The 27,106-nt window shown below is 38.6% G+C and overlaps 1 protein-coding gene across 2 annotated transcripts in view; it reads left to right on the forward strand.

The window, feature by feature from the left end:
• The window catches only part of SSH2 (slingshot protein phosphatase 2), a 221,635-nt gene that overhangs the window by 68,002 nt on the left and 126,527 nt on the right, over positions 1-27,106 (forward strand). For both annotated transcript variants that reach the window (XM_081027073.1, XM_081027075.1), the window contains one exon: positions 23,538-23,581. In XM_081027073.1, the coding sequence (XP_080883199.1) occupies positions 23,538-23,581 (44 nt within the window). The remainder of the gene's footprint in view (positions 1-23,537; positions 23,582-27,106) is intronic.

A 27,106-nucleotide genomic window follows, 5' to 3' on the forward strand; every position in this document is an offset into this window, starting at 1 on the left:
GGTGTAGAGGAAGCAGCATTGTTGTGTGTATATTGATGGTGTGGTGTAAATTAAAATAACCTCCATGGGGGACAATTTGGAAGTATCCATCAAAATTATGAATGCCCATAGCATTTGCTCCAGAAATTTCATTAGTAGAAATTTACCCTCCAGAAATTGTTCTATATTTGTGACATTACATATACTCCAGTATAGTCATTGTAACATTGTTTGTAATAGCAAAAAATTAGAAGGATCCTAGATGTCCACAAGGTGTTTCCATATTAACCAGTACGGAACTATCTCCTATTGCTAAAAGAAAATACCAGCATACAAAGCAGTGTGTGTCTCATTTGTGTAAAACAAAATCAGAAACAAAAACAAAAAACAATTTTTAAATCAAGACAAAAATAAAGAAAAAAAAAGAATTTATTTAGATTCTTAGATATACCTGGATTGTATCTGGTAACATACATAAAAATTAAAAACGGCGATTGACTTTAGGGAGAAGAACTTGTGTTGGCTGGGGGAGTAGATGCGAGATGGAGACTTATTATGTAATGTGTATCATGTTGTCCCTTTTGAATTTTGTACGATGTGCATGTGTTCCCTACTTTTTAAAAATATTGAAACAGTTTAAAAGAGCGTGTGGAGCAAAATTTCATAGCCATTGTTCATTCCTTCCACAAATATTATTTTAAAAGAAAGAAGAAAAAGATAGCTCTTTTTCTTAAATACCCACAGCCTAGAGAGACAAACATATAAATAAGATTATTGAAATATAGTCTGGCAAGTACAGTAATGGAGTAGATATGTATACTAAGTACAATTGTGGCACAAGAAGAGAGTAATTCATTCCTTGCTTGATACGTCAAGTTTAAAAATGAACAAAATTGGCATATATACTTAGGTTACAACTACACAAAAACTATATGTAAATAGATAAATCACAAGAAGGAGAATTGAAACTCACAGACAAGGTCTTAAATATGAGTTTCATTCAGAGGGTGAGAACATGAGGCTTTGGGAGTGTCCCAGGTGTCTCATTCATGTTTCAGAATCAAGGTTTTTGATTTTTTTAAAATATACTTTAGATTTTCAAAAACAAAGCAATCAATCCAGGATTCCGCAGGATCTTAGCCCTAGATTAGCATCTCAAGCTTGTACTCTTGAAGATGAGAGGATAGGAAATACTGTATTTGCCGGAAGTTAATACAGGGGATACAAGACACTGTCACACACACCGCTCGGCACTTCTCCATTTGAGCCTGACTCCAGGCTGCTATGAAAAGCCTTGGAACTGATTGGCGTGCAGGTTTTATCTGTAGAAGTGTTCAGCGATCTTCGCAGGGGCTTTCTTGGTAAATGTTTTGGTGTATAATTGCTTTTTTCTTTCCCAAGGAGCTTCTTTAGCACTAACGGACCCTCCCCGGGGCGACTTTTAGATGCCTTCGAGTGGAGCTGCAGAGCAGCCAGGACTAGATTAAGCAATGCTGGCACTCAGAATTTATGGCCCTTCCTGTTCCGAGCTACATATAACAAGTAAATATCAATTAAAATCCGCTGGAACATTAAGCAAATGGGGTGTTGCTCTGTCACAATACTTTAAATTCTACCCTGTGAAGGCAGGTCCAGATCTTACAAGTATAATCAGCTCCGTCTCTCCTGAGGTCATACTTTAAAGCACTACTGCTTTATTTCCTCCTCCATTCGCGGATCCCACTGGTCTGGTTCTATGCCTCTATCCCGAACTGTTCAAACACTAGCTTAGTCCGGAGCGGCAGCACCAGGTGCAATACCAAACGTGGAGCAGAACTGGGCTTGGGACTTCCTTCACTGGCTGTCGTCACTCTTCCTTGCCTGACCCCTGTGCCTGGAGGGCATGACCTTCGTTTCCATTTCTTATGTATATGGTTACCTTTCACTCAATGATTCTTTCAACAAATACGTACAGAGTACCTCCTATGTGCTAGCCACTGCTGATTGCTGGGGGTATAGTGGTACATACGACAGATGAGGTTCTTCCCTTTCAGACTTACGTTCTAGTAAAGAAAGGTGGCATTAAACACCTAATTATGTGGTGAATTTTAAAATTATGATTCTGAAAAGAGGAAAATACACCATACTATGAGACTATAGCAAGCTGGGACCTGACATGCTCAAGGGTTAGTGAGCAAGGGAGGGCTTCCTTGGAGAACTGGTATTTTGAGTTGTGCTCTGAAAGGTGAGTCAAAGTCAACCAGAGAAAAGGTGAGTGAAGAGAGAGGGAACAGAAATACAGGTCAGGAAACTGATGGCATATTCAAGGAACTGAAAAAATGCCTCTGAGGTTGGAACGTAGAAAATGAGGTAGGAATCATGCAAGGCGACGCTGACATAGATGGTGCAGAGTCTTGTAAACTGAATTAAGGCTCTTGGACTTTATTGCTCAGGCAATACGCCACTGCAGAGTGTTCAGTTGGGGAGTGAACAGCTTACATTAAAATGTCTACCTGGCTTGACTATGGAGAATGGACTTCTGATTGACTGATTTTAGCCATACACAGTTGGGACTTCATTTTTCTGTGATTTGATTTGGTTAACTCATTTGTTGGGGGATGGAACTCTTAGTAAGAGGGAGGTTGATGGAAAAGTAATATATGGTAGTATGGTTGTGAAGAGTGTGTGACCCCAGGTAAGTTATTAATACTTTCCTTCTCTTAAGTCTCAATTTCCTTATCCAAAGAATGGATATAATAAATAGTATTCCTGCTTCGTGGGGTTATTGTGAAGATTAAATGAGCTAATGTCTGCAAAATATTTAGATTAAGGTCTGGATATTGAAATGTTAGGCACCGTTACAATCTACCAATCGCATGAAGGTTTTATTGTTCCTTGGAGGACTACCCATTCTTGGTGGCCCAGGGAGTAGTTTTCTATCCATAGGTCACATGTGGACTTGTGTAGCCACCACCACTGGACTGGAAGAATCTAGCCTAGTCAACTGGTAGAGAAACATCATGAATAAGGTTTAATTTTACCAATGTCACTTGGGGATGGAAATGGAAGCTGAGGAATGGTTGCCTTTTTTAACACTAGCTCTGCTTTTGCTTTGAAGCTGGCTTTTCACAAATACCAATGAGAGGGTTCTGACCATGCAGGAAACTCAACAGGATGTAGTTAGTTGCTTAGAAACATCTGTATCTCTTTGTTTCCCACATACTAAGTAACTAATGTGTATAATTATACTGCTGAGCAAAGCTTCAGGTTGATCAAGGTTAATTATTGCCAGTATTTGAAATGTTACTAATGTCTCCCCATAATGCTTTTCCAACATAGATTGTTCCAGCTTTACAAAAGGTTTAAATGCCATTGATTTCTTCAGTGAGATATAAGTCTAGGTCTGAAAACTGGAATCCTCCAGTTTAATATTTTCTAAGAAATTAGTACAGAGAAAATGTGTTTTCTCTTCGGATTTAAAATTTGCCGCATTACATGCTTACAGAAATTCTCACTGCCTGACTTTTGTTATCTTTAGTCCGTTCTCTAAAATTATACGTTTCTGCCTTGGATCCATATTTTGGAACTAAGGAGAGGGGCTAAAGCACGCCATCTTTATAAGAGTCCCCGAGAGTTTGGGGTAGGTGGGAATCTACTCTAAAAGTTTGCAGTGGATTCAGACCCTGCCCACAAAGTCTTTGTTTTGTGTTGAAATTTGTCTTCTTGAGAACATAAGAAGGCAGGATTTTCAAAGGAGTTGTACAGCCAAGTGCTACGAAAGGAAAAATTAGAATTTCTTATACAGTCAAAGAGAGTTCACTGCAATCATGTTCACTTACTGAATTTGTCAGAGACATCCTGTGGTGAGAGGGTGAATAATTCCATTTTTGAAATAAAAGTGAGCTTTGTGTGTGTTTTTCTCTTGTCCAACACGATGGCTCCATCTATCTGCCTTTTCTCTCACTCAGTGCTCTAAGGGAAGACCCCAAAACATCGGCTAAATTGTTCTGGTCGTGGAGAGGGTGTTGGGTGAGAAAGGAATTGGCCAAAAATATCCAGCTGTTGCAGGAAGATAAACAGAGGTTCTACTACACAGAACTTCCTTCTTTAAAATGACTGTGTGTTACATAGCATTACTACTAAAACTGAAGTGGTGTGGTTTCACGTTGATCTAGAAAAATGCTCATTTACAGATGCTGTAGCTATGTCGGTTTTTTAATGTACTTCTTCATTCCGTTTTTGTTTTTCCTTCATTTTGTTTTGTGTTTGCCCTGCCCAGCTTCAAGAAGCTCCTATACTGAGGAGTGTACAATGTCACAATGTGTGTTACCTAGAACTTCCTAGGAATTGAGTATTTTATTCCTGTAGAAATTTATTTACCCAAATTTTAGAAGAATGACAACATGGGAAACCAAATTTATTTTATTGCTGTTGACTGTTACTTACAATAGGAAAAGGAACTCGATCCTTTCACCTCTTCATCAACCATTTAGTATGTGCCACACACTGTCCTAGTCGCTTGAGATACATTTGTGAACAAAACCAAAAAGCTTACAGTCTGATGCTTGTTGCTATTTCACCTTCTGCCTCTGCACCGGGAAGTGCTGGGTTCAAAGCCTAGCACCACGATGTGCTGTCTGTGATCCTGGGAAGTCATTTCTCCCTCTTTAACCCTCATACACGTCAGCCTAGTAATCATGTTGTCATGTCATCATTCTTTGGGGTCGCTCAAAAATCATCCATTGCATTGGTTCTGTAAGAGGAAATTTGCTTGTTAATTGCTTGGATTTGTACTCAGAGGAGCCTTCTGCAAAATAACTTAAAGAAATTTTGTCCCAGGATTTACCTGTATTATGTTCTCTGGTGTGTTTTTACAACTGATCTGGATTAACATCAGCAACACTTTATAGTATGAAAGCCAAGACCACGTGAGTTTATGTTTCTAGAGTTTAATCTCACATGTGTCATCAAAGGGAATGATGGAGGAAATGAAATAACAGATTTCTCCGGGTAGATAGCTGCTACTTTTCTGGTGTGGTCAGCTTTGCTGGTGGGAGCTTATCTGCTCTACTCCATGTCATTCTGGTAGGGCTGATGATCACTCGGCCCTGCTGTCCTATCACTGGGGAGGTCATATGTCCACAGACCCTGTCAGGCTGCTCAAAGCACCCTTTTGCCTGGATACCCTGGTTCATCCCGGGTAGCACTTGACCAGGCAGGGCCAATCAGAGTCATGTTGAGAGAGAGAGATACGGATGCTGAGGGTAAAAAGGATGAAGTTCTTTTTTCTGGACTCCCTGATATGTGCTTAGCGTGATTGGTGGTCATCTTACCATCACCTCTGGAGACAGTCTGCCTAAGAATAAGAAGAAAGCAGAGTCCAAAGAGAGAGAGGGGAAAATAGAGACCTAATAACATCATTGCATTTCTGTCCCCCTTGGATTTACCAGTTATGTGAGCCTCTACCCAACCACTACCTTTTTTGTTTTCCTTAAGTCAGATTGCTTGTAACTGAAAGCATCTTGTACAATACAGTATCCTTACCTATTACTGTCGTAGTCATTTGTGTCTGCCAGTGTTTCTGGTTCTCCTTATTCCAGACACTGGTAGGATTATACTTCCTGGGGAGGTGGGCATGGCCATGTAATTGCTTTGGCAAATGAAATATGTGACTTTTGTGGCTTCTAGGCGGAAGCCTAAAAGTCTTAGCTGACATACGTATGATTCATTGTATATCAGTTTCCCTGCTGTAATGATTAGTCATGTCCTGGAGGAGAAAGAGTAACGTGGAGCAGAATCGCCACCAACCTAAAATGGACATGTATAGCATAAATGAGAAGCTGCTATTATTTTAAGCCAGTAAGATTTTTAAAATTTATTTTTAATTATAGTTGACATATAGTATTATATTAGTTTCAGGCATACAACATAGTGATTAGACAATTACATACGTTACAAAATGATTACCAAAATAAGTCCAGGACCCATCTGACCTCATACATAGTTATTATAATATTATTAACTGTATTCCACATACTTTATGTCCCTGTTATTAATTTTATAACTGGAAGCTTGTACTTTGTACTTCTTAATGCCCGTCACCTTTTTTGCCTATTCTTCCCCATCTGGCAGCCATCAGTTTGTTCTATGTCTGTGAGTTTGTTTCTGTTTCATTTATTTTGTTTTTCAGATTCCATATATAAGTGAAATCATACAGTATTTGTCTTTCTCCGTCTGACTGATTTCACTTAGCATCATACCCTCTAGGTCCAACCATGTTGTCTCAAATGGCAAGGTTTCATTCTTTTTTTATGGTTGAGTAACATTCCATTGTATAATATATACGTAGGCCAGGGTGGGGTGCATGTTATTAGCCAGGGTAATGGAGAGCGACAGATTTTGTGCCCACCTGCACTGGGCCAGCTAGGTGGGAGAAGAGCTCAACAAAGGAACTGTGGGGCCCACCATCGCTTCCATCGCCTGAGAGAGTGCCCACCAATCTCTACCCTTCCAGCCCTCACCCTAAAATTAGTCCATTTAATTCCTCTCCATTTAACCCAGGCACTTCTCCAACTGCTGCCCCTGTACTGGAGCATGGAGTGAGTTTGTTCACACACCTCTTAAATAGAGACTCTCGGTCTCCCACAACCCTTCGTCAATCTCAGATATAATCCCTGCTGGTGTTCACAGCCAGATGTTAGGGGGCCTCCTCTTCCTCACACAGGTGCCTGGGGAGCTTAGTGTGGGGCTCAGATCCCTCACTCCTGGAGAGGGGGTCCTCCACAGTCAAGATACACCTCCTGTTTATTAATTGCCACACCATGGGTGTGGGACCTGCCCGTTCCATGTCTCTGCCCCTCCTACCCATTTCCATGTGGCTTCTTTATATCCTTAGTTACAGGAAGTCCGTTCAGCTAGTCTTTAGGTGGTTCTCAGTGATGGTTGTTCTATACTTTAGTGGTAATTTTGATGTGATCATGTGAGGAAGTGAGTTTAAGGTTTATCAACTCTACCATCTTGACTCCTCCCCTAAGCCAAAGATTTTGATCTATATGTTTATTGCAACTGACAGATACTTGTGTGAAATACATTTTTCTATATTAAAATATTCTAAATATTTCAGGTGAAAAATATTTTAGTATAACATCTAAAAACACTGATGTCCACAGAATGAGACTATTAAAATATTTAGTATATGTAGTTATTCTAGTTCAGTATTAAATGATAGTTGAAGTAAACAGCAGTAGTTCCTGGTTTACCATACAGGAACTAAACCTGTTTTTAGGGTTGTAATCTCTGACCAAATTATAGTTGCCTTGATTCATATGATGTGGCAGGACAAAGTCTATAATGATGAGTATTTATCACTCAGACACTATGTAAGCAGTCTAGCCTTGTCCATGACAATTTCTCTTCTGTGGCCTGGGACAATGATGGCATCTCCTTAATCAGGCCTTGCTATCTGAAAATAGAGAAACCAGACAGGTAGGAGGAAATGGTTCAGGGACAGGTTGAACAAAAGCCTGATTTGCAGCCATGTGGTGTCAGTATGGAAGCCTTGAAATTAACAGAGCCTTTGGGCGATAACCATCAGGGGCGGAGCCTGTCATCTGCAAAGTGAGTGTATAATACAGGCAGCACCGAGCTCGGTGGACAGGAGCACCCTCTTTGAGACAGTGCCGTTTGTTCATGCCACAGAAAACATCCTCCCTCTCCTCCTCTCAACCCCCATGCTGGGCTTCAAAGGCAAATGTATAAAAATTTTTGACTGAAATTTTAAGACACATTTTGCTTAAAAATATATACATACGTATACACACACACACACACACACACACACACACACACAGATATATTCAATATCTGTGTGGGACTCTCCCGCTTGTGTGAGGTGCAACATAGTCTCAAGGACAGATTACATTTGGATACTTTAACTTTTCCACCTGTAAAATGGAAATAAAAATATTTTCCCTTTCTTACCTCTCTTTGATTGTGCACATGGGAAAATGTGGTGTATAATGTATTTGTCAGGACTGTTAGTTAAGAGTAACTAGAAACTGGCTTGCGTAGGAAAATAAAGGTTATTTATTTGTTGTTTCTTATAACAGCCAATCAGGGGATGCCATCCCCTTGCCAGCAGGTGGCTTAACCGTGAGCATGTGATCCAGTTCAAAACAGTGAGATGAGAGGGGTGCTGGGCGGTGGGGGTGCAGGAGGCTTCTGGGACAATTTTCCTTGTACTTAAGACACACGGGAAGAGCTGTTTTCTTCAGCTGACTGTTATTGGCTATATATATATATATATATATATATATATATATATATATATATATATATATATATTTGATGGACCTTAAGTGTGGCAGCCATCTTGGGACTATATTAGCCTGTGAGCAATGCTGACACAATTAGGATGGCAGAACAAAAAGATGGGGACAACTGCATTCTTGATCAATTTCCGCTACTAAATTAATCAAGATGATACTTTTTCTTATTGTTAAACCATTTTTTGGTAGATTTTTTTCTCCCTTTTTTTTTTGTTATTACTTGATACTGGAAAACATCCTGAGTAATGCGTAGAGATATTTGGGGTTCCTCAGACTGAGAAGAAGCTCTTGGAGGGCTGCACAGTTCCATTGGACCTAGTATAGTACCTTGTACGTAGTTGAAGCTCCATAAATATTTGTTAGAAAATTGTGGTTGCTTTTATTTGTATTTATAATGGAAGCACTAAAAAATAAAACACCCTTCTTCCTCTTCTCTAACAATTCGATGCAAAAGTCATTAGATGGGACCAAGCATGACAGGTGGTGTAGAGTGGGCACTAGGGCCCAATGTGGTTGGGACACTGGAGCCCAAGCAGGGTGCAGAGGTTATCCATGTTGAGGGGGGGTTTGCCCCGAAGCAATTGTTGAAGTTCGAATAGGGTGAGAAGGGGGTCTCTGTGGGAAACAAGGTTGGGGGCAGCCTGGTGGGGAGTGTTAGAGGCTGAGGAACGTAACAAAGACCCAGAGAGAGAAATTGAACCAATGGAAGGTGTCAGATCCTGAGTGGAATGAGAAGATATCTGCTTATACTAAAAACTTACACTGATTATTCTGGAAACTTTATAATCGTATGTGCCCCCCAAGTGCACCTTTATTCCATTTTTCAGTGAAAATTTAACAAAATTAACATTCCTAATGTGCCTTTTTAAAAATATGAAATTATTGTTTATTTTAATATATTACCTGAAATTCCTCAAAGACATGTCTGTTTGATGAAGGCAACTTCACCTTCCTTGCAAGCCAGCTTATTTTCTATAATACATAAAATTTTGTTAACTATAATTTGCAATTTATCTGTATAGAAAATATTTTTCATTTCAAGTTTTCAGTGGAGTAGATAGAACTAAAGTATTTACTTTGTTCACCATTGTACTTTGGCACTTTTAACAATTTTCAAAGGAAACCGGAGAGAAATTATCTTTTGAGGAAAAAAGACCAGGCTCACTGATATCCCAAACTCTTTGATTTTTGTAAGCAAAAATTTCATCTCACCATTAATACCAACACAACAGCACAATATGCTTGCAGTCACTTTGCAACCCTGATTAGGTAGTCCAGATTAGCCCCATTTTATTAGTGATAAATATGGCCAGCGTAGGTCCCACTGTGATCTACAGGCAGAACTAGAACCAGGTTGATTTTCCCAAAGCCAAGAGCTATATATGTTGTCCATTAAATATGCTTTTATGGAAATGAGGATTGGAGAGAACTAGGACCAGAAGAAAGGAAAGTGAAAGAGTACCTTTGCTCACCTGAAGTTTTTCTTCAGTGATTATATGATATCATTTTAACAAAAGCTTTCCATAATTAGAAATATATACCACTTAAAATTTGCTTACGCAATACTTGTTAACTAACTGCCAGCCTCAGGTGACTGGGCTGGGGGGGTACATACCGTATTTCCCCAAAAATAAGACAGGATCTTACATTAATTTTCACTCCAAAAGATGCATTAGGGCTTATTTTCAGGGGATGTCTTATTTTTTTTCATGTACAACAATCTACATTTATTCATGTACAACAACCTACATTTATTCATGTACAGAAATCTACATTTATTCAAATACAGTCATGTCATCTTCTGGAACATCGTCATAACTCTTAAGACCTCGAATTCCAGCTTGAATTTCTTGCGCCTCCATTTCCTGCAGAACCATTGGCCCTAATCTCTCGTGTCCAGCAATAGAGCTCTCCTTAAATGAGCACTTCTTGTCCAAGTAGCCTGCTCGTAGTGCATCGGCAACACAGCTGTTAGTGGTTTTATCCCATGAATTCTTCACCCAAGTCACGACCTCTTGCAGGCGAGGCTTCACAAAGTTTCCACGCTGATTTCTCTCCATTCTATTTTCAGTGTGGTAGCACTGGAGATGCTGAAGGAGTAGGCTAGTGTGCAAGGACTTGGCAGTATCTTTGAATGTAGAGGACAAAATGCATTGAATGAGAGGGCACTGGTAATTCTGGTTCTATCTGTGGTCATATTAAGTGGGGCCTTTGCCCCCACATAGCTACACATTTGACCCAGATTATTATTTAGCTCTTGTTTCTAATTTCTTATCACTATGAATTCCAAGGTTTATTAGGTATAACACATTTAGATATTCTTTTGGTTATTATTGCCTTGGTTGGCTTGTTAGTTGCTTTGTTTTTAAGTCCTTGTTACTATATAGTGGACCAGAATTTTTCCCCCACTATGACTTTTTATTATTTGGAAGTTCAGTTTACTAATTTTTCCTTTCCTCACCTAGAAATGTTCTTTCTCTCTTCCTTCCTTCCTTCCTTCCTTCCTTCCTTCCTTCCTTCCTTCCTTCCTTCCTTCCTCCCTCTTTACCTCCCTGCCTCCCTCCCTTCTTTCCTTCCTTCCTTCCTTCCTCCCTTCCTCCCTCTTTACCTCCCTGCCTCCTTCCCTTCCTTCTTTCTTTCCCTCCTTCCTTCCTTCCTTCCTTCCTTCCTTCCTTCCTTCCTTCCTTCCTTCCTTCCTTCCTTCCTTCCTTTCTTTCTTTCTTGAATAAAGCAAAAATAATTTGCTCCAATGACTGATTCAATATTTATAGAATACCTATTAGGTGCTTTATTCTTAATAAATCAGAGTAAAGATATGAATATATGTAATTATAGTTCACCCTCGAACAACACGGGGGGTGCTGACTCCGCCATGCAATCAAAACTCCAGGTATAACTTGTGAGTCCCTCAAAACTTAACTACTAATAGCCTGCTATCGAGTGGAAGCCTTACTGATAACATACAGTCAATTAACATTTTATATGTTATATGTATTATATACAAATACATTTGTGTGTAATGTATTTGTATATAACATTGTATTATTACAATAAAGTAAGCTACAAAAAAGAAAATATTAAGAAAATCATAAGGAATAGAAAGTGCATTTACAGTATTTATTGAAAAAGATCCACGTATAAGTGGAACCTGCATAGTTTAAACCTGGGTTGTTCAATAGTCAACTGTATAATTCAGGGAAGAAGATAAATTTGAGACAAAAAGGACTTTACAAAAGGAGAGCTCATATCCAACTGAGGGATATCAGAGACTTTAGGATTTTGCGTGATTTTTCTTCCTAAAAAGCAGGAACCAAGTCCTTGATGAAAGAGAATCAAAGCAAAATTGACTGAGGCATCTCCTTGGGATGTGATGCTAAGAGTAACTTGAAATGGTTTGGAATTCTTCATGGACTCTTTCAGATACTTGTAGATGGGACAGCAGAAGAGAAAAATGGAAGTGTCTGGAGTTCTCATGGTTGATGGTTTTCCCAGGTAGCACAGGCAGAAATTGCTGCACAGTCCAAGACCCCTGGGAAGAAAAAGGTGGCAAGGGGCTGAGTTCTATCTAATCTGAATCTCATATATATTGAAATCCTTTTTTATTTTTCTCGCTAGTTTTCCAATAGGCTTTTTTATCATTTAAAATCCAAAGTCTACATTAATGGCTTCTGGTTGAGCTAGTCTCCTCAACCAGAGGGCAGCACTCATATCAGAAATTCAATAGAGAGGTCTTAAAATTTGTTTTATTCGGTAAACCACTGGTAAGGAATGAAAGGAAGGCTTGAAGAATAACTTCTAGAAAACAGTTGGGATTTTTAGTACATACAACATAATAGCCGGGGTCTGGGGTATGCTGTCAGTGTACATGCATAAGAAACGCCAGTAGTACTATTTTATTTCCCAACTATTTGTAGTTGGGAAAATTTTACTTTTGCTTACGTGATTATTTGTTTTCTTCCCTTATCAGACTGAAGCAGGGAGTGGATCTGTTTTATTCCCTACACCTTGCTCAGTGCCTGGAGTCTGGAGTGACTTGAGATATTTTTCGAATAAATGGGCGTGTAGGTCTGAAGGATCATGTCCCATCTTTCTGGGGTAGATTCATTTTGAAGAATCGAAGAGTGTTGAGTCGTAGAAACAGATTTAGCTTTGCTTATGTGGGCTTTTTGAAGTGAAGTATGGAACAAAAGTTGAATTGTTCCATACAGCCTGTGTTATACCTTTAGTTTACATTTGTTTTCCCTCACGTTATTCACATCACTGTCATCGGTCTTTATTTTAATCAATATGATGGCAAGGACCATATCTTTTGAATGAGTTTGCCCAAATTCCCTGGTGTGAAAATGTCATGGGACTAGTTTCTGTAGAGTGGCTTAAAAGTAGATTTGTTTTACTTCACTAGAAAGATATTTTTACTATTTCCTACATTTTACTTATGTGAAACTGTTTTAAACTCTTCACTTATATAGGCTGAGGAAAAGTATTTATGATCCTACCATTGATTATTAAATCATCTGTGCAATGCAATTGCTCTAAAGGCTGAGGATCAGATTTGAATGTATTACACAGCTTTCATAATTGTCCCAGGTAACTGTCTATGACTGATTGCTTTTTCCACCTGGATTACATATACTGAGTATTCAGTTCTGTGACTCCTCAAAGGTATGGAAATTGGAAATGATTGCTTTATCAAAATTCGCTTCCATGATGGAAGCACTTACTTGAGACTGACGGTAACCACACACATGTGTTCACACCATAAACATAGATACAACTGTACGCGTAAGCCACTACTCATTTTTCTTCAAAGCCTGGAATTTTAAATTGTTGGTCTCTTAGATCTTGTAGAAAATAGATCATAAAAGCATTTTGTGTCTCATCTCAATTCACTTTGATAGTTTGAGAGTGTTTTTTTAATCGACAGCATACTTTATAGCTATTATTTTTTTCCATAGTTTCCATTGACTCTGTGTAAATGATATGAAACAGTAGTCCAACACTGAGTAGTCTTGGTCATTCTTTTCGTGGGATATTAAAGGCATTGTTTATCAGGAAAGTTATGGTTTTTAGGAAATTGGGCAAGTAATGACTATTTCCTGATAGTTGCTCAAAGGTGTTTACTGACCAGGGCATTGTCTGGGGAATGCCTTTTTATAACTACCTTTGCTTCCAGGAATTGTACTTTTATGGAATTAATGATGCCTTTTAGTAGTTCTTTGAATTTATGCTTACAGCTAACTCCCTATTAGGATTGTACTAGTTTCTCAAAAAGGAATATTTAACTGATGATAATGAGGATAGATGTTTTCAAAGTTAAGCTTATTTATATTAGAATCTGTAAATAGAGGAGAGGGCTTCCTTTTAGATATACCCATATTGCCTTTTATTGTTTACCTTTTTTCCTCCCTTTTCCTTCCAAGTTCTATTCAGGTGTGGGGGGAAAACATCGAGATCAAAGAATATATTACTAATAGATAATGTAGGATAATTAGCAAAATAATCTGACTATATCATCATAGGCTTTCTGTAATTATTTGTCTTGATTGTCAGGATTCTAATGACCTTAAGCAGCGTTGGTGAGGTATATTTTGAACTCCCTAAGGATGGCAGTAGTAAAGGATGGCATTGCAAAGTTGGTTGTAACAGTTTCTTCTGTCCTAGACTGTTCATTGGTGAGGGGGTGGCCGGGAGAGATGCATCAATGATAATTTTTCAGAGTTTAGAGCACAAATATTTTCTAAAGTTATCTGAAGATATAAAATTCAAAGAAGACCAAGGGGAGAACTTAAGGTTTGTGCAAAATGGAAGACAAAGGTAAATAGGAGCCATAGGGAAGTAAAAGTGAGGCTGGAGGAAAAAAAGGGGAGACATTGTGGAAGTAGTTAATGAAAAACAGTAGATACTTTCAAAAGTAGCTGAGAAGCTTCTGAAGTGGAACTTCTTAAGTGGGTTTACATATCTATAAATTTACAACAGTTAATGCTGACTTTTCAACAAATTGGAGGGGAAATTCAGATGACTGAGTGCTTCTCATTTTACCTTTTTCTTAAACAGTGTTTGGTATTCAGGCAGTTCTAGTTAGACTTATTAGTGGGAGTGGTACTGTCTAGTTATATTAGAGTTGATGAGTTGTCAAAGTTAACAGGAGCTGTGAGTATAATTAAAATTTTCCTGCATTAAGTTGCAATTAATTTTTTCCTCCCTGTCATTTATTTCCATTAATAAAATAAAGCGATCAAATATATGGTGATGGAAGGAGAACTGACTCTGGGTGGTGAACACAGAGTGGGATTTATAAATGATGTAATACAGAATTATACACCTGAAATCTATGTAATTTCACTAACAATTGTCACCCTAATAAATTAAAAAAATAAATAAATTAAAATAAAATAAAATAAAGTAAATCGTTTTTTAAATTTATTTTTTTATTTACAGTTGGTGTACAATCTTGGTTATATTAGTTTCAGTAGTACAATATAGTGATTCGACCTTTTTATACCTTACAGTGTGATCACCCCACTAATTCTAGTAATCATCTGTCACTGTGTGAACTTATCAGAATATTATTGACTGTTTTCCCTTTTCCTTTTCATCCGCCCCCACCCGCTGCCTTCTGGTAACCATCCCTTTGGTCTCTGTTTCTATGAGTCTGTTTTTGTTTTGTTTCGATTCTACATATAAGTGAAACCATATGGTATTTGTCTTTCTGCCTGACTTACTGCACTCAGCATAATACCCTCTAGGTCATCCATGTTGTTGCAAATGGCAAGTTTTCATTCTTTTTTATGGCTGGGTCGTATTCCAGTGTGTGTGTGTGTGTGTGTGTGTGTGTGTGTGTGTATGTGTGTACACACCACATTTTCTTTATCTATTCATCTGTCGATGGACACCTAGGGTGCTTTTGCATTTTGGCCATTGTGAATAATGCTGCAGTGCACATAGGGGTGCGTATATCTTTTCAAATTAGTGTTTTCCTTTTCTTTGGATAAATACCCAGAAGTAGAATTGCTGAGTCACATGGCAGATCTATTTTTAGTTTTTTGAGGAATCTCCCTACTGTTTTTCCATAGGGGATGCCCCAATTTGCAGTCCCACCAACAATGCCTAAGGGTTCCCTTTTCTCCATATCCACTCCAACACGTTATTTATTGACTTTTTTTGATAATAGCCATTCCAGCTGGTGCGAGGTGATATCTCATTGTGGTTTTGATTTGCACTTCCCTGATAGTTAGTGATGTTGAGCATCTTTTCAAATGTCTGTTGGCCATCAGTGTATCTTCTTTGGGAAAATGTCTTTTTGATGTTCTCTGCCCATTTTTCAATTGGATTGTTTGTTTTTTTGTTGAGTTATATGAGTTTCTTTTATAGTTTGGGTATGAACCCCTCATCGGATATATCATTTGTGAATATATTCTCCCATTCAGTAGGTTGTCTTTTTGTTTTGTTGATGGTTTCCTTCACTGTGCAGAAAAGCGAGGAGTGTTTCAACTGTGGAAGGCTAGTAATAATTGGTCTCCTTATGACGTTCAGTATATTAGCAAGGGTCACTAGCCAGGCCTAACTTACATTAGGAATTAGATCGCGTTCTGATCTATAACTTCATTTTTTCCCCCTTCATTTCAGTATCTATGTTTCTCTTCAAGTAAGCTTGGAGGCTTTGTTTAAGTGCTAAATCAACTTTTTTAGCACTTCTGTTTTTCAGTCTTTTGTTTACGGAATCCACATAAAGTTAAGTACTTGCCTATAGTCTTAGAGATAGATCAAGGAATTGGACAAGCAGTATGAGCATATGGTCTTCTCTTCAGAAACAGCGGAGGAGAGTGAATGGTGAACCCCTGGCAGTCTGAGTGTGTAGAATTTAAAGGAGCCTGTTACAAGGCTGAAATTTATTTGAATTTTTATGCTTTACTTTACATTTCATGCAGATGTTTGTATATCTGTATCCCTGTTACTGTAAAGTATTACTTCCTATCAAGTAAAATTGATACTCGGGGAATATGCTGTCTATTCATCCTTTGGTTTCAGTCATTTCTACCACACTGCGGTATGATCCTCGGTACTTGTATCCCAATTTAAAAAGCATGGCTCTAGAGAAAAAGGATGTTGAATAGGATAGGAAAAGTTGTGAACTTGAGCTGAGGTGACATGGCTGTAGGCTATCACAGGAGTTTAGGAGCTGCTGTTGAGTGAGGGAGAAGGAAAGGGAATGTGTCACTTATTCATGTAACCACCTGCCAGCAGGGGCTTGTTAATGATCTTCCAGCTTATTAATTATGTCTCTTTTAAAACACTGGTTTGGTGATACGTGTAATCTCCTACCTAATATCCCAGAAGACATCTAATTAAGAAAAGAAAAAGAATAAGAATCTGTATATTTCTCCCATGTCCTCACTCCACATTTTAAAAGTTTTTCTCTGATAATACCTTTGATAATTGTGGAAAGTTTAGAAAATATAGATGATCATAAAGAAAAAAAGTAATCACTCATAATCCACATCTCGTGAGAAACCTCCTTTTTTCCCAATAATCATTATATTCTGATCATGTTCTCATTTAAAATAGACAGTAGAAACTAATGGCTTAATAAAATTTTCTTATGTAGCAGTTTCTTCATTTACTCAACTTTTCCTGTCTTTGGACATCAAGGTGGCTTACAACTTATTTGCTATGATGAATGCTCTGCAATTGATACCTTTGTACATAAATCTTTCGGGGATATTTGATCTTTTTGTAGTAGAATACATTTCTAGACATGAAATTATAAGGTAAAAAATATGACCCAATTCTAAAGCTCTTGATACAGATTGCCAAAAAGATTGCCCATTTTCCTGATTCCTTAACAATATTGCACGTTACTGTTTTGTCTTAAATAATTTAATAGGAAATATATGGTACAACATCTTTATTTGAATTTTGTTTTTGTAATTTCAAGCTAACCATATTTTTACTTCCTTTTCAGACTGTTTCTACTTCTTTTGTGAATTACTTGCTCCTATCCTTTGCCCATTTTTCTGTTGGGGGTGTTTGCCTTTTTCTTACTGATTCGTTAGAATTCTTTGTTTATTGAGACTAGTATTCCATTGTTTTATATATAATAAAAATATTTTTCTCGGTTTATCATTGGACTTTAAATTGTTTTAACATTTCCCTCCCTCTCTGCATGTTGTCATTTTCCAAGGAGAAATTAAATGCCTGTGATACTGGCATTGGTCGAGAATGGGAGAAAACTCCTTCCAGCTAAATGACAGAAAGTCATCCTCCCAAATAGGATTGCCCTTGCACCTTTCATGACAGACATTTTGCAAGAGATCAAAACAGAAAATGTATTTATGGTACTTTGCAAAATCTAGCATTGGTGTCTAAAAGGTTTGATGGAATTCTCCACCCCTTTATTTAGATGTTAATATTCATGCTATGTGCTAGTTAGTGAGACTCCAGGACTCTCATCAACACTCCCATATGACATCTCCTCAGCCTGCTGAGGCAATTGCACATGTAAGAACCTCTGCCTGGTGGCCTCACCTCTCTCTGACTTTAAAGGGATATGAGTCGTTAAGACCAAGCACTTCCCCCTGTTGACCAAAAGGAGAACCTAGATTGAAATCATGGTCCAGATAATATACACATTGTTAGGCATTGGCTTGAGGGACGGTTAGGCTGTGCCTGAGATGGGTGGGGAAGATTGAGGTCCGCAGCCTGTGATGAGCACAGCTGTTGGCATTCCAGGTATGCTTACCATGTAGAAGCACTGCCTGTCAGCTAAGCCAGGTTCCCAAAGTCTGACCTGTTCACTGGTCCTTTTTGCAGTTAAGAAGCAGTTTATACCACAGAAAACTATTCTGTGGTAGAATTCATCTGCTGGCTTAAGGCCCTGTCCATGGCTGAGGCACTGAAAATGGTCTTTAAACAACAAGCAATGTTTTTCCTCTTAGGATCTTCTGTGGATGCAGTTTCTCCAGTTTAACCACCGTGTAAGCTTTGACGTGTCTGCCCTCTAGTGGCTCTCTGTGATTAACCAGTGTCTTCCAGCTTTAGGAAAAGGCTGATGGCCGTATACCTTCCCTGGTATCCTCATAGGATCAGGTCTAGACACCTGCCTTCTGCAACTTACCTTACCTGCAGCTCACCGTTATTCCCGTGTATCAGACATATTCCTGCTGTTCTTTCCTTTTGCTTATGTCACAAATGTCCTGTCAGTCTCTGTGCCTCATCAGGTCTTTCTCTTTTCTCAAGATGAGCCTCGAAGCTCATTTGTTCCTGTGAACACTACCTGCAGTGGTAGCTGTCTTCTGAACGCCTGTGAAATGTATTTCCTGTGCCATAAGTTTACACCACGCTTGTTGGATCAGCTTTTTCAATAGAACAGCCTTACCTCTTCAGGGAAATAAACCGTCAGTAGGGTACTGTCTCACTTCTCTGTGTCCCCTCTGGACCCCGGCAGCTCTCATTGCCGGTAATGTGGTGATTATTTATTTGCCATTCCAAGACACCCAGTATCCTGACTCTATTTTTTACCCTGTTGACGGCTGAAAAGCTGATTGTCTAGATTTATATATGAATATTAGCAAAATAGCAATGTAAGTGTATTTCCCTCTAATCAAACCTGCCTTAGCCATATATCTGTGTCCTAAATATTCTAATTTCTTTTGGTCAGAGCCATTAACTATCTTTATTAACTCCTTGGTTTGAAAATGACTTTGGAAATTTTGAAAAATTCATGCTCTTAGTTTAGTAATATTTGGTAAGTAATCCGTGTCGCTTCATTATCCTTCTGCATGTGTTCTTTGTTCTTATTTCTGAATAATGTTTCGAGGTATAACATTGGTTGGCCATAATCTAATTCTTTATGTCCATAAACAATTCAAATTTTTAATATTAAGAGACATTTAATGAGTGCATTTTACTTAGCCTCCCCAGATGTTATCAGCGCCTTTTATAGTTTCAATTTCCCTGTGGAAGCATGGTAATCGTGTAGAGCGGAGGACTGGTGCTACAACTGGAAGCCAGGCTCAGCATCTGGGTTATCGTTGGGGGGACACACAAAGAAGAGAACACATGATACAGGCAAGAAGGACATATAGACGCTATCTCCAGGGTGAAGCTAAGATCAGAGTCCAGGGTTTTAAATCAAAGTTTAGAGAACAGAAAAGATGTTGCTGTCAGAGGTGATATTCCAGGTACTTCGCAGCAAGTACAGCAGCTGTCAACCAATTAGCATAGGCAGGAGCGAGGCCTGGAAGTCCTCCGCTGTGCCAGGCCTTCACCCCTTTGTCACTGGGTCATGAAACATTCAGAGGGGCTGGACTGCCACTGTTTACCATCGGGTATAGAAGTATTTCAATTTAAAACTTAGTGAAGTTGCGCCACTATGTCCTGGCTGAACATAAGACCCTACGTCCATATTGAGGGCTCAGGCTATAATGAAGGAAATGGACCAAGTGTGGGGTCTTCAGATAGTGCGATGTGGAGTTTCACTTAAGTAGAAGGAAACAGAATCTGGACAGGGAAAGATAATGTCTTAGGATCAGGCCCCTGTAGAGCACCTGGAGAATTCCTTTAACGCTAGAGGAGCAGCTTGTTCTGGCAGAAAGTATATTCTTCTGCAGAATCCTGACTCTGTTGCTTACGCTTAGGTTACTTTGAGCAAATTATCTCACTTCCATAAGGCAGTTCCTTTAGCTAAAAAATAAGTCTCTAATCATACCTGTATGGCATTCATCTGGGTGGTTCATATGAGATAATAGTCACAAAAAGACTTTAAATTATGGAGAACCAGAGAGTGGCACAGAGGCAGTCTTCTTATTATCTTGTGGCGGATGCTGCTTGCTCTCTCCCCCATATTTAAGCACTCATCTTAGATTGACAGACCAAGAATATGACCAATTTCATGGAGATGAGGCACATGATTTATTGAAATTAGCCTAAGATTTATTCCTTTTTGCCACTTACTGGTTATGATATCATGGACAATATTTATTCATCTAATATCTACCGAGCATCTTCTGCATGACGACTGCCACTATACACAGTCTTGCCCTTGCAGAGCTTACGGTCTAGGAAGGGAGACAATAGATCTTGGAGAGCTGAGTTTCCATCATCACCGGTCTCCCTGGCACCTACACTCAGCGAGTAGTATCTATGTGTATCTTGGGCTTTTTGATGTTTTTCCAAACCATTAACACAAAGGGTTTCAATCTTAACTGCTTATCAGTTATTTACGGAGCTTTTTAAATGTACAGATTCTTGGGCTCTACATGTCATGGTGTGCTGGTAAATGTTTAAAAACCTGTTTTCTGGGTGGGAGCTAATTTTGTAGCATTGGCTGATTTCCCTGCTAAATACTCCCACCATGACCAATTTCAAGCTACCAACATTTTTGACTCTCACAAGATTCGTAAAAATCTAACAGTTAGCTCTCAAGAGCCTGTGCAAACCAACTCCAGCACACCATTGCCCCACCTCAGGACTAAGGAATAAAAATCTGTAAGAATGAGACCTGGAGACTTTTGTTATTAAAAAAGTTCTGAAGGGAGCCAGAATTAAGAATCAGTGACTCGTGAAGATTTTCTATTGCATGCTTGTCAGATGTGACAGGTTCAGCACACAGTAAGACTTGTTTGCTTTTAAAACCAAGTAGCCTCAAGAAGTTGCATCTCTGGTGATAGAAAAGACAACATAGCAACTCTGAAATTATTGCAAGTGGGTGAGTTAAGTTGCACATACTACCTAAGTTTTTAAGGTAGAATAAGGATTGTAGACAACATCCAGTGACAGCTCTCAGTTGTAACCGAGAAACAAAATTAGGTAGTGCCACAAGAAAGATACACAGTAACTTGTCAGGTTTGGAGAGAAATAGAATATCAGTCAAGCGATAAAAGAAATGTCATAAACTGCTGGCTTTGGAACCAGCTTTGAAGGCTGGGGAAGGATATAGGAAAGAGGTGAGAGGTTGATGAAACAGTGTGGACAAAGGAAGTTAATAACTGCTTTGAAGAATGATGAATGAGTCCACTTGGTTTGGAGCATACGAAAAGTATAAACAATTTTGAACAAGTTTTTGGAAAGTATTGCTTAACACCTGTCTAACCTACTGTTTTTCAAGGCTGCCAACATTTCCCTCCCCTCCAGCTTACTCCTCAGCAGATATGACTTGGATGCTTACATTTTTCCAAACATCTTTTAGCAACTTACTTTTATGCTTAGGTATTAAGTTAGATTAGTAAGAATGCATTAATCTTTCAATTCATTTAATGGTTCCTGAATACCCTAACACTTAGAATGCACATCTCACACTATATTGCTTATAGGTCAAATTTTTCTTAAGAACATCAAGAAATTATACTCTTTAAATAAAAATTGTTTGACAATGGGACTCTGGGATATTTTTTAAAAAGCCAACAAACATGTATTTAGTCATTTAATTAATTCGTTCTCCTCCTTACCCATCAGAAATTATTCTGTTCACTAAGAAGAAACTGAAAACTATCTCTACATTTTCTCCTGATCATTCCGATGTTCTGAGCAGGTCAACTATTTGGCATTTTTTACTGACACTGTGTGACATTACTTGACAAGGTAGATGGTTATAGCTGGTGTGTGGTTAGAACACTTGTTAGAACAGAATGGTAAACATTATGCCTTTAGCTACCATTTGTTTAAATGCACTATTCAAAATAATTATTACCTATAATCACTCTTATTGAATAAGGAATGTTGTATCTTTGTATTTTTGGCAGTGAGTTCTTTTGAAATAAACACAATTGAACATTTTGTTCATTCCTTTTAATCCATTTTACCCTAAGGCGTACAATGCATTAATGTACTGAGGTTTGGGGTTTTTTTAAGTTTTTTTTTCTCCAAGTAAGATGAAGGGGAAGCAAATCATTCATTGGCCTATTATAATATTAATCCGAGAAAGAGAGAAAAAAGTTATTTGGAGATCTGATGTTAGAAACACTTCTCTGATTTGCTTCCCCCCCCCCCCCGTTGGTGGCAAAGGAATTTTCCACCCTTTTGACACTGTTTGAAGTGGAGACATCATAGAAGAAAGGTGAAAAAGCATATTGTTTTATAATAAGCCATGAAAAGAGATATGCTTTCTTCTGTCCATATTTATGTGGTTTTATTTCTGTGTTCTCAATTCTATTCCATTGGTCTATGTGTCTGTTTTTCTGCCAATACCATGCTGTTTTGATTATTGTAGCCCTGTAGTACAAGCTAAAGTCAGGGAGTGTGATACCTCCAGTATTGTTCTTTTTTCTTAAGATTGCTTTGGCTATTCGGGGTCTTTTGTGGTTCCAAACAAATCTGATGATTTTTTGTAAGAGCTGTGTAATATCTTAACATACATAATAATTCTTAGCCTGGGCCAGGAAGTAAATGATATGCTTTTTCAGTGTTTTGGGAGGCAGTAGTTTATGTTTTAATTCTAGCTCTACCATATCAGATTCTTTGGGCACCTTATTTGCTCTTTGTGAATTTCAGTTTTTTCATCTATAAAATATTTATATTTCATTGGGTCTAAATTGCCATGAGTTATGGCACGCTCAGTTATGTTATATGCCACTAAGAAAAACTGAATATTGCAATTACACTATGATTCAGTGATTTATCACATTGACTTATCCTAAGTTATGTGTGTATGTTAGAATCAGTGGAAAATATGGTACCCTCAACCTTCTGCATTTATAAGGAATAAGTAGCACAATGTGCTTAAATGCTGAGCATGGCAGCTGACACGTTATAAACACTCAGTAAGTAGAAGCCGTTATGTGGATGGTGATGGGGTTGGTGATTTGTGCATGAGCATTCTGTGAAGTCGTGCTCATTGTTTAGGTTGTTCTTTGGGGATCAGAATCACGAATAGGTCATTTTGATGAGATTTGGTGGTGGGGGTCAGAATGCCCACTCATTTTGAATTTGAAGTCTCATGCTGATCCTATAACAATATATGTAATAATAATATAGCATCTTCAGTTTGTTTTTAGAGGTAATTCTTTTAAGTATTAGCCTTTTGTTATCAATGAAATTTGCTTGTAGACTATTGTTGAAGTTTCCTCCAGGAATAAATTTTTTTGATACATGTCAACCTCCGGGGTTGGTTGAAGTCACTTTTTATGGTCAGAATTTAGTTCACATGCACAGCATGAATGAGATATTCCTACATGTAAAGTTTAGTAAAATTGCCTTGTTCGTATTATGATATGAGACCTCAGGTTGTAACTTTTTCTCATTTTCTTGTCTATACAGGAGGCAGACAGTGGTGAGGAGGAATGCCGGTCACAGCCCAGGAGGTATGTTTGTTCATTATATCCTATTGCATTTCTGTAGTTAATGTTTTTTCTCTAATTTTGTCTCAGTCTTGTCATATTAGCTTATCTCTGTTTTTCTAAACTGCTTAATTGGTCTCTCAAAATGGGATTGCTTTACGAATCCAGTTACTGACTCAGAAAGATTTTAAATGGTAGATTGCATTATGTTGTTTACCTGAAGCTAATACAATTTTGTATGTCAGTTATACCTCAATAACTAAATAAATGCATTAAGTGAAATACGTAAAATGCTAGGTTACCTTTTTAAAAATGCATAAAGGCCAGTATTGGCCCAGTTTTGACCCAAGTCTCCAGAAGTACTTGGAAAATAAAAAAGCAAATTTTTCTTACCTTTTGGGAAAATATCAATTGAAGAACATTTCAGCCTTCAGTTTTGTACTTATGTTTGTCATTCATTTTGATAGATTTTGCAATTCTTACAGATGGATATAGTGAGTAACTTACCCAGTCCTTTGAAACACAATGAAACTTTTTTTCTTTTTCTCATGGAATAGCGGGCATGTTGTTATCAGTGTACTAATACCTGCTGCCATTAAATGAAAGAGAGACATCTAGGAAGTGTATAACGTTTCTGTAATCTCTTTTAAGTGGTTTTTAAATCAACTCCCTCCCACAAAATACAGTTCTGTTAAATTCTAAATGGTCATTTAAATGTTGCTGTGCTTGTATCCTCTGAACTCAATCACATGAGCCAGTCTGGATGATACAGAGAAAAGATATAATAAGCATGCTTATTGTGGAGAAGCTGGCTAAAGGAAATGCTCCCTTAATGATGAATTATCAGGTGTTTGTTGATAGATACCTCACTCTTGTAAACTACAACTTAATATAAAAATAGTTCCCTTTCTTCAGTAACAGGTTAGTGGCAATATTTTTCCTGTCTTGGTTATCACAAACATTTTGGCTTACAGCTTAATTTTTCACTGTCTCTTAGGGAAGATCTGACAGTGAAGTGTCATCTTTTGCATAGAGCTAAGAGATAGAAACCAGAAGAAATTTTAGTTGCATGCTTACCAGAGGCATCACAACCTTATTCCCATTAGAATGAAAAAGGATTCCAAAGGATTCTTAAAATTTCTAGTAGATCAAATTTAAAGATCTCTGGGTTAATTTTAAGCTTTACATATTGAGTTGGCATCTACTGGGATAATTGTTCCAAAAAAATTACATAACGATGAGGTCAGTGAAGTTATTCTCTAATTCACAGCGCTGAATTGTCAAGCCATTTAGAACCATAACAACCCCTGTTTTTAAAGTTGTTGGCAATCAATCATTAATATGAGTAGCAGAGGGTTTTCGTAGGCTTCTTCTAGTCACAAGAAAAAGATCATTTATAGAAATAAGAAATGAAGAAAAACCTAGTAGCACGCATTGTAAAAAATCAGAATTTGGGGTGGCCTGTTAGCTCAGTTGGTTAAAGCGTGGTGCTAATAACAACAAGGTTGCCGGCCCTGCATGGGCCACTGTGAGTTGCACCCTCCTTAAAAGAAAAAGAAAGAAAAAGAAATCAAAATTTACTTGCCTGTTGTAATTTCTTATATTGTGTGTTTCCCAGGTTATTTCTAAATGTAATTGCTTTAGTCTGACTCAAAGGAAAGAAACTTTGAAGTGCCAGATGAATGCCCCTTGGTGTAAGAGGTTGATTTTTGTGTGCTTGGCTGCTACAGATTGTTCTGGCATTCTCCATCACTTACCACAGAATAAACCAGCATTGAGTTAGCGTCTTTTTATTGAGCATGCCTAAACTCATCTTGTCAATTTGTGGGTTCAGTTGTGGTTTGTAGCAGGGACTTGAATAGTAAACAGTGTATCATTAAAACCTAATGCCAGTTCCAGGTAATGAAAAGAATGTTGCATTAATGATCTCTTCGTTTAACCAAATGCTATTTATTGGGAAAGTCGTAAGTTAAAAGTAACCTTTCAATATAATTAACCCAAACTATGATGTCTTTAAAAACGAATGTTCACAGGCAATAACAAACAATAGATAAATTAGACTAACTACATCAAGATGTAAAACTTCTGTGCATCGGGCCGGCCTGGTGGCTCAGGCTGTTAGAGCTCCATGCTCCTAACTCCGAAGGCTGCCGGTTAGATTCCCACATGGGCCAGTGGGCTCTCAACCACAAGGTTGCAAGTTCAATTCCTCGAGCCCCGCAAGGGATGGTGGGCTGCGTCCCCTGCAACTAAGATTGAACACAGCACCTTGAGCTGAGCTGCCGCTGAGCTCCCAGATGGCTCAGTTGGTTGGAGCTCGTCCTCTCAACCACAAGGTTGCCGGTTCGACTCCCACAAGGGATGGTGGGGTGTGCCCCCTGCAACTGGATGGTGGGCTGCGTCCCCTGCAACTAAGATTGAACACAGCACCTTGAGCTGAGCTGCCGCTGAGCTCCCAGATGGCTCAGTTGGTTGGAACATGGTCCTCTCAACCACAAGGTTGCCGGTTCAACTCCCACAAGGGATGGTGGGGTGTGCCCCCTGCAACTAGCAACGGCAATGGGACCTGGAGCTGAGCTGCGCCCTCCACAACTAAGGTTGAAAGGACAACAACTTGACTTGGAAGGAAGTTCTGAAAGTACACATTGTTCCCCACTAAAGTCCTGTTCCCCTTCCCCAATTAAAAAAAAACAAAAAAGAAAAAAGTTCTGTGCATCAAAGGATACAGTCAACATAGTAAAAAGGCAACCCACAGAATAGGAGAAAATATTTGAAAATCATATAAGTGGTTAATGTCCAGAATGCATAAAGAACTCTCACAACTCAACAACAAAAGACATAAGCTGTCTTAGTCAGCTCGGGCTCTTATAACAAAATACCGCAGACTGAATAAGTTCAACAGACATTTATTTCTCACAGTTCTTGAGGCTGGGAAGTCCAAGATCAAGGTGCTGGCAGATTTGGTTCCTGGTGAGAGCCCTTTTCTTGGCAGCTGCCTTCTTGCTGTGTCCTCACATGGTTGTCAGTGAGAGGGTGCTCTGGTCTCTTCCTCTTTTTATACGGCCGCTAACCTGTTGTGGGCCCCCACCTTCATGACATCACCTAACCTCAATTATCTACCAAAGGCCCCCATCTCCAAATGCCATCACATTGGAGGTTAGGGCTTCAACATATGGAATTGGGGGTGGCACACAGACATTCAGACTATAACCCTCCACCCCCGCCCTTCATGCCATCTCAGCAGCCCCCAAAGTCTTAAATCATTCTAGCATCAACTCTAAAGTCCAAAGTCTCTTCTAACTATCATCTAAATCAGATATGGGTGAGACTCGGGGCAGAATTCTTCTCCACCTATGAACCTGTGAAACCAGTTAAGTTACGCACTTCAAAACACAATGGTAGGATAGGCACAGAATAGTCATTCCCATTCCAAAAGGGAGACACAGGAAAGAAGAGGCTACAGGCCCCAAGTAAGTCCAAAATTCAGCGAGGCAAACTCCATTAACTCTTAAGACTCAAGAATAATTCTCTTTGGTTTGGTACTTTGCC

Source organism: Rhinolophus hipposideros, assembly GCF_964194185.1.
Source record: "Rhinolophus hipposideros genome assembly, chromosome: 20".
NCBI lineage: Eukaryota > Metazoa > Chordata > Mammalia > Chiroptera > Rhinolophidae > Rhinolophus > Rhinolophus hipposideros.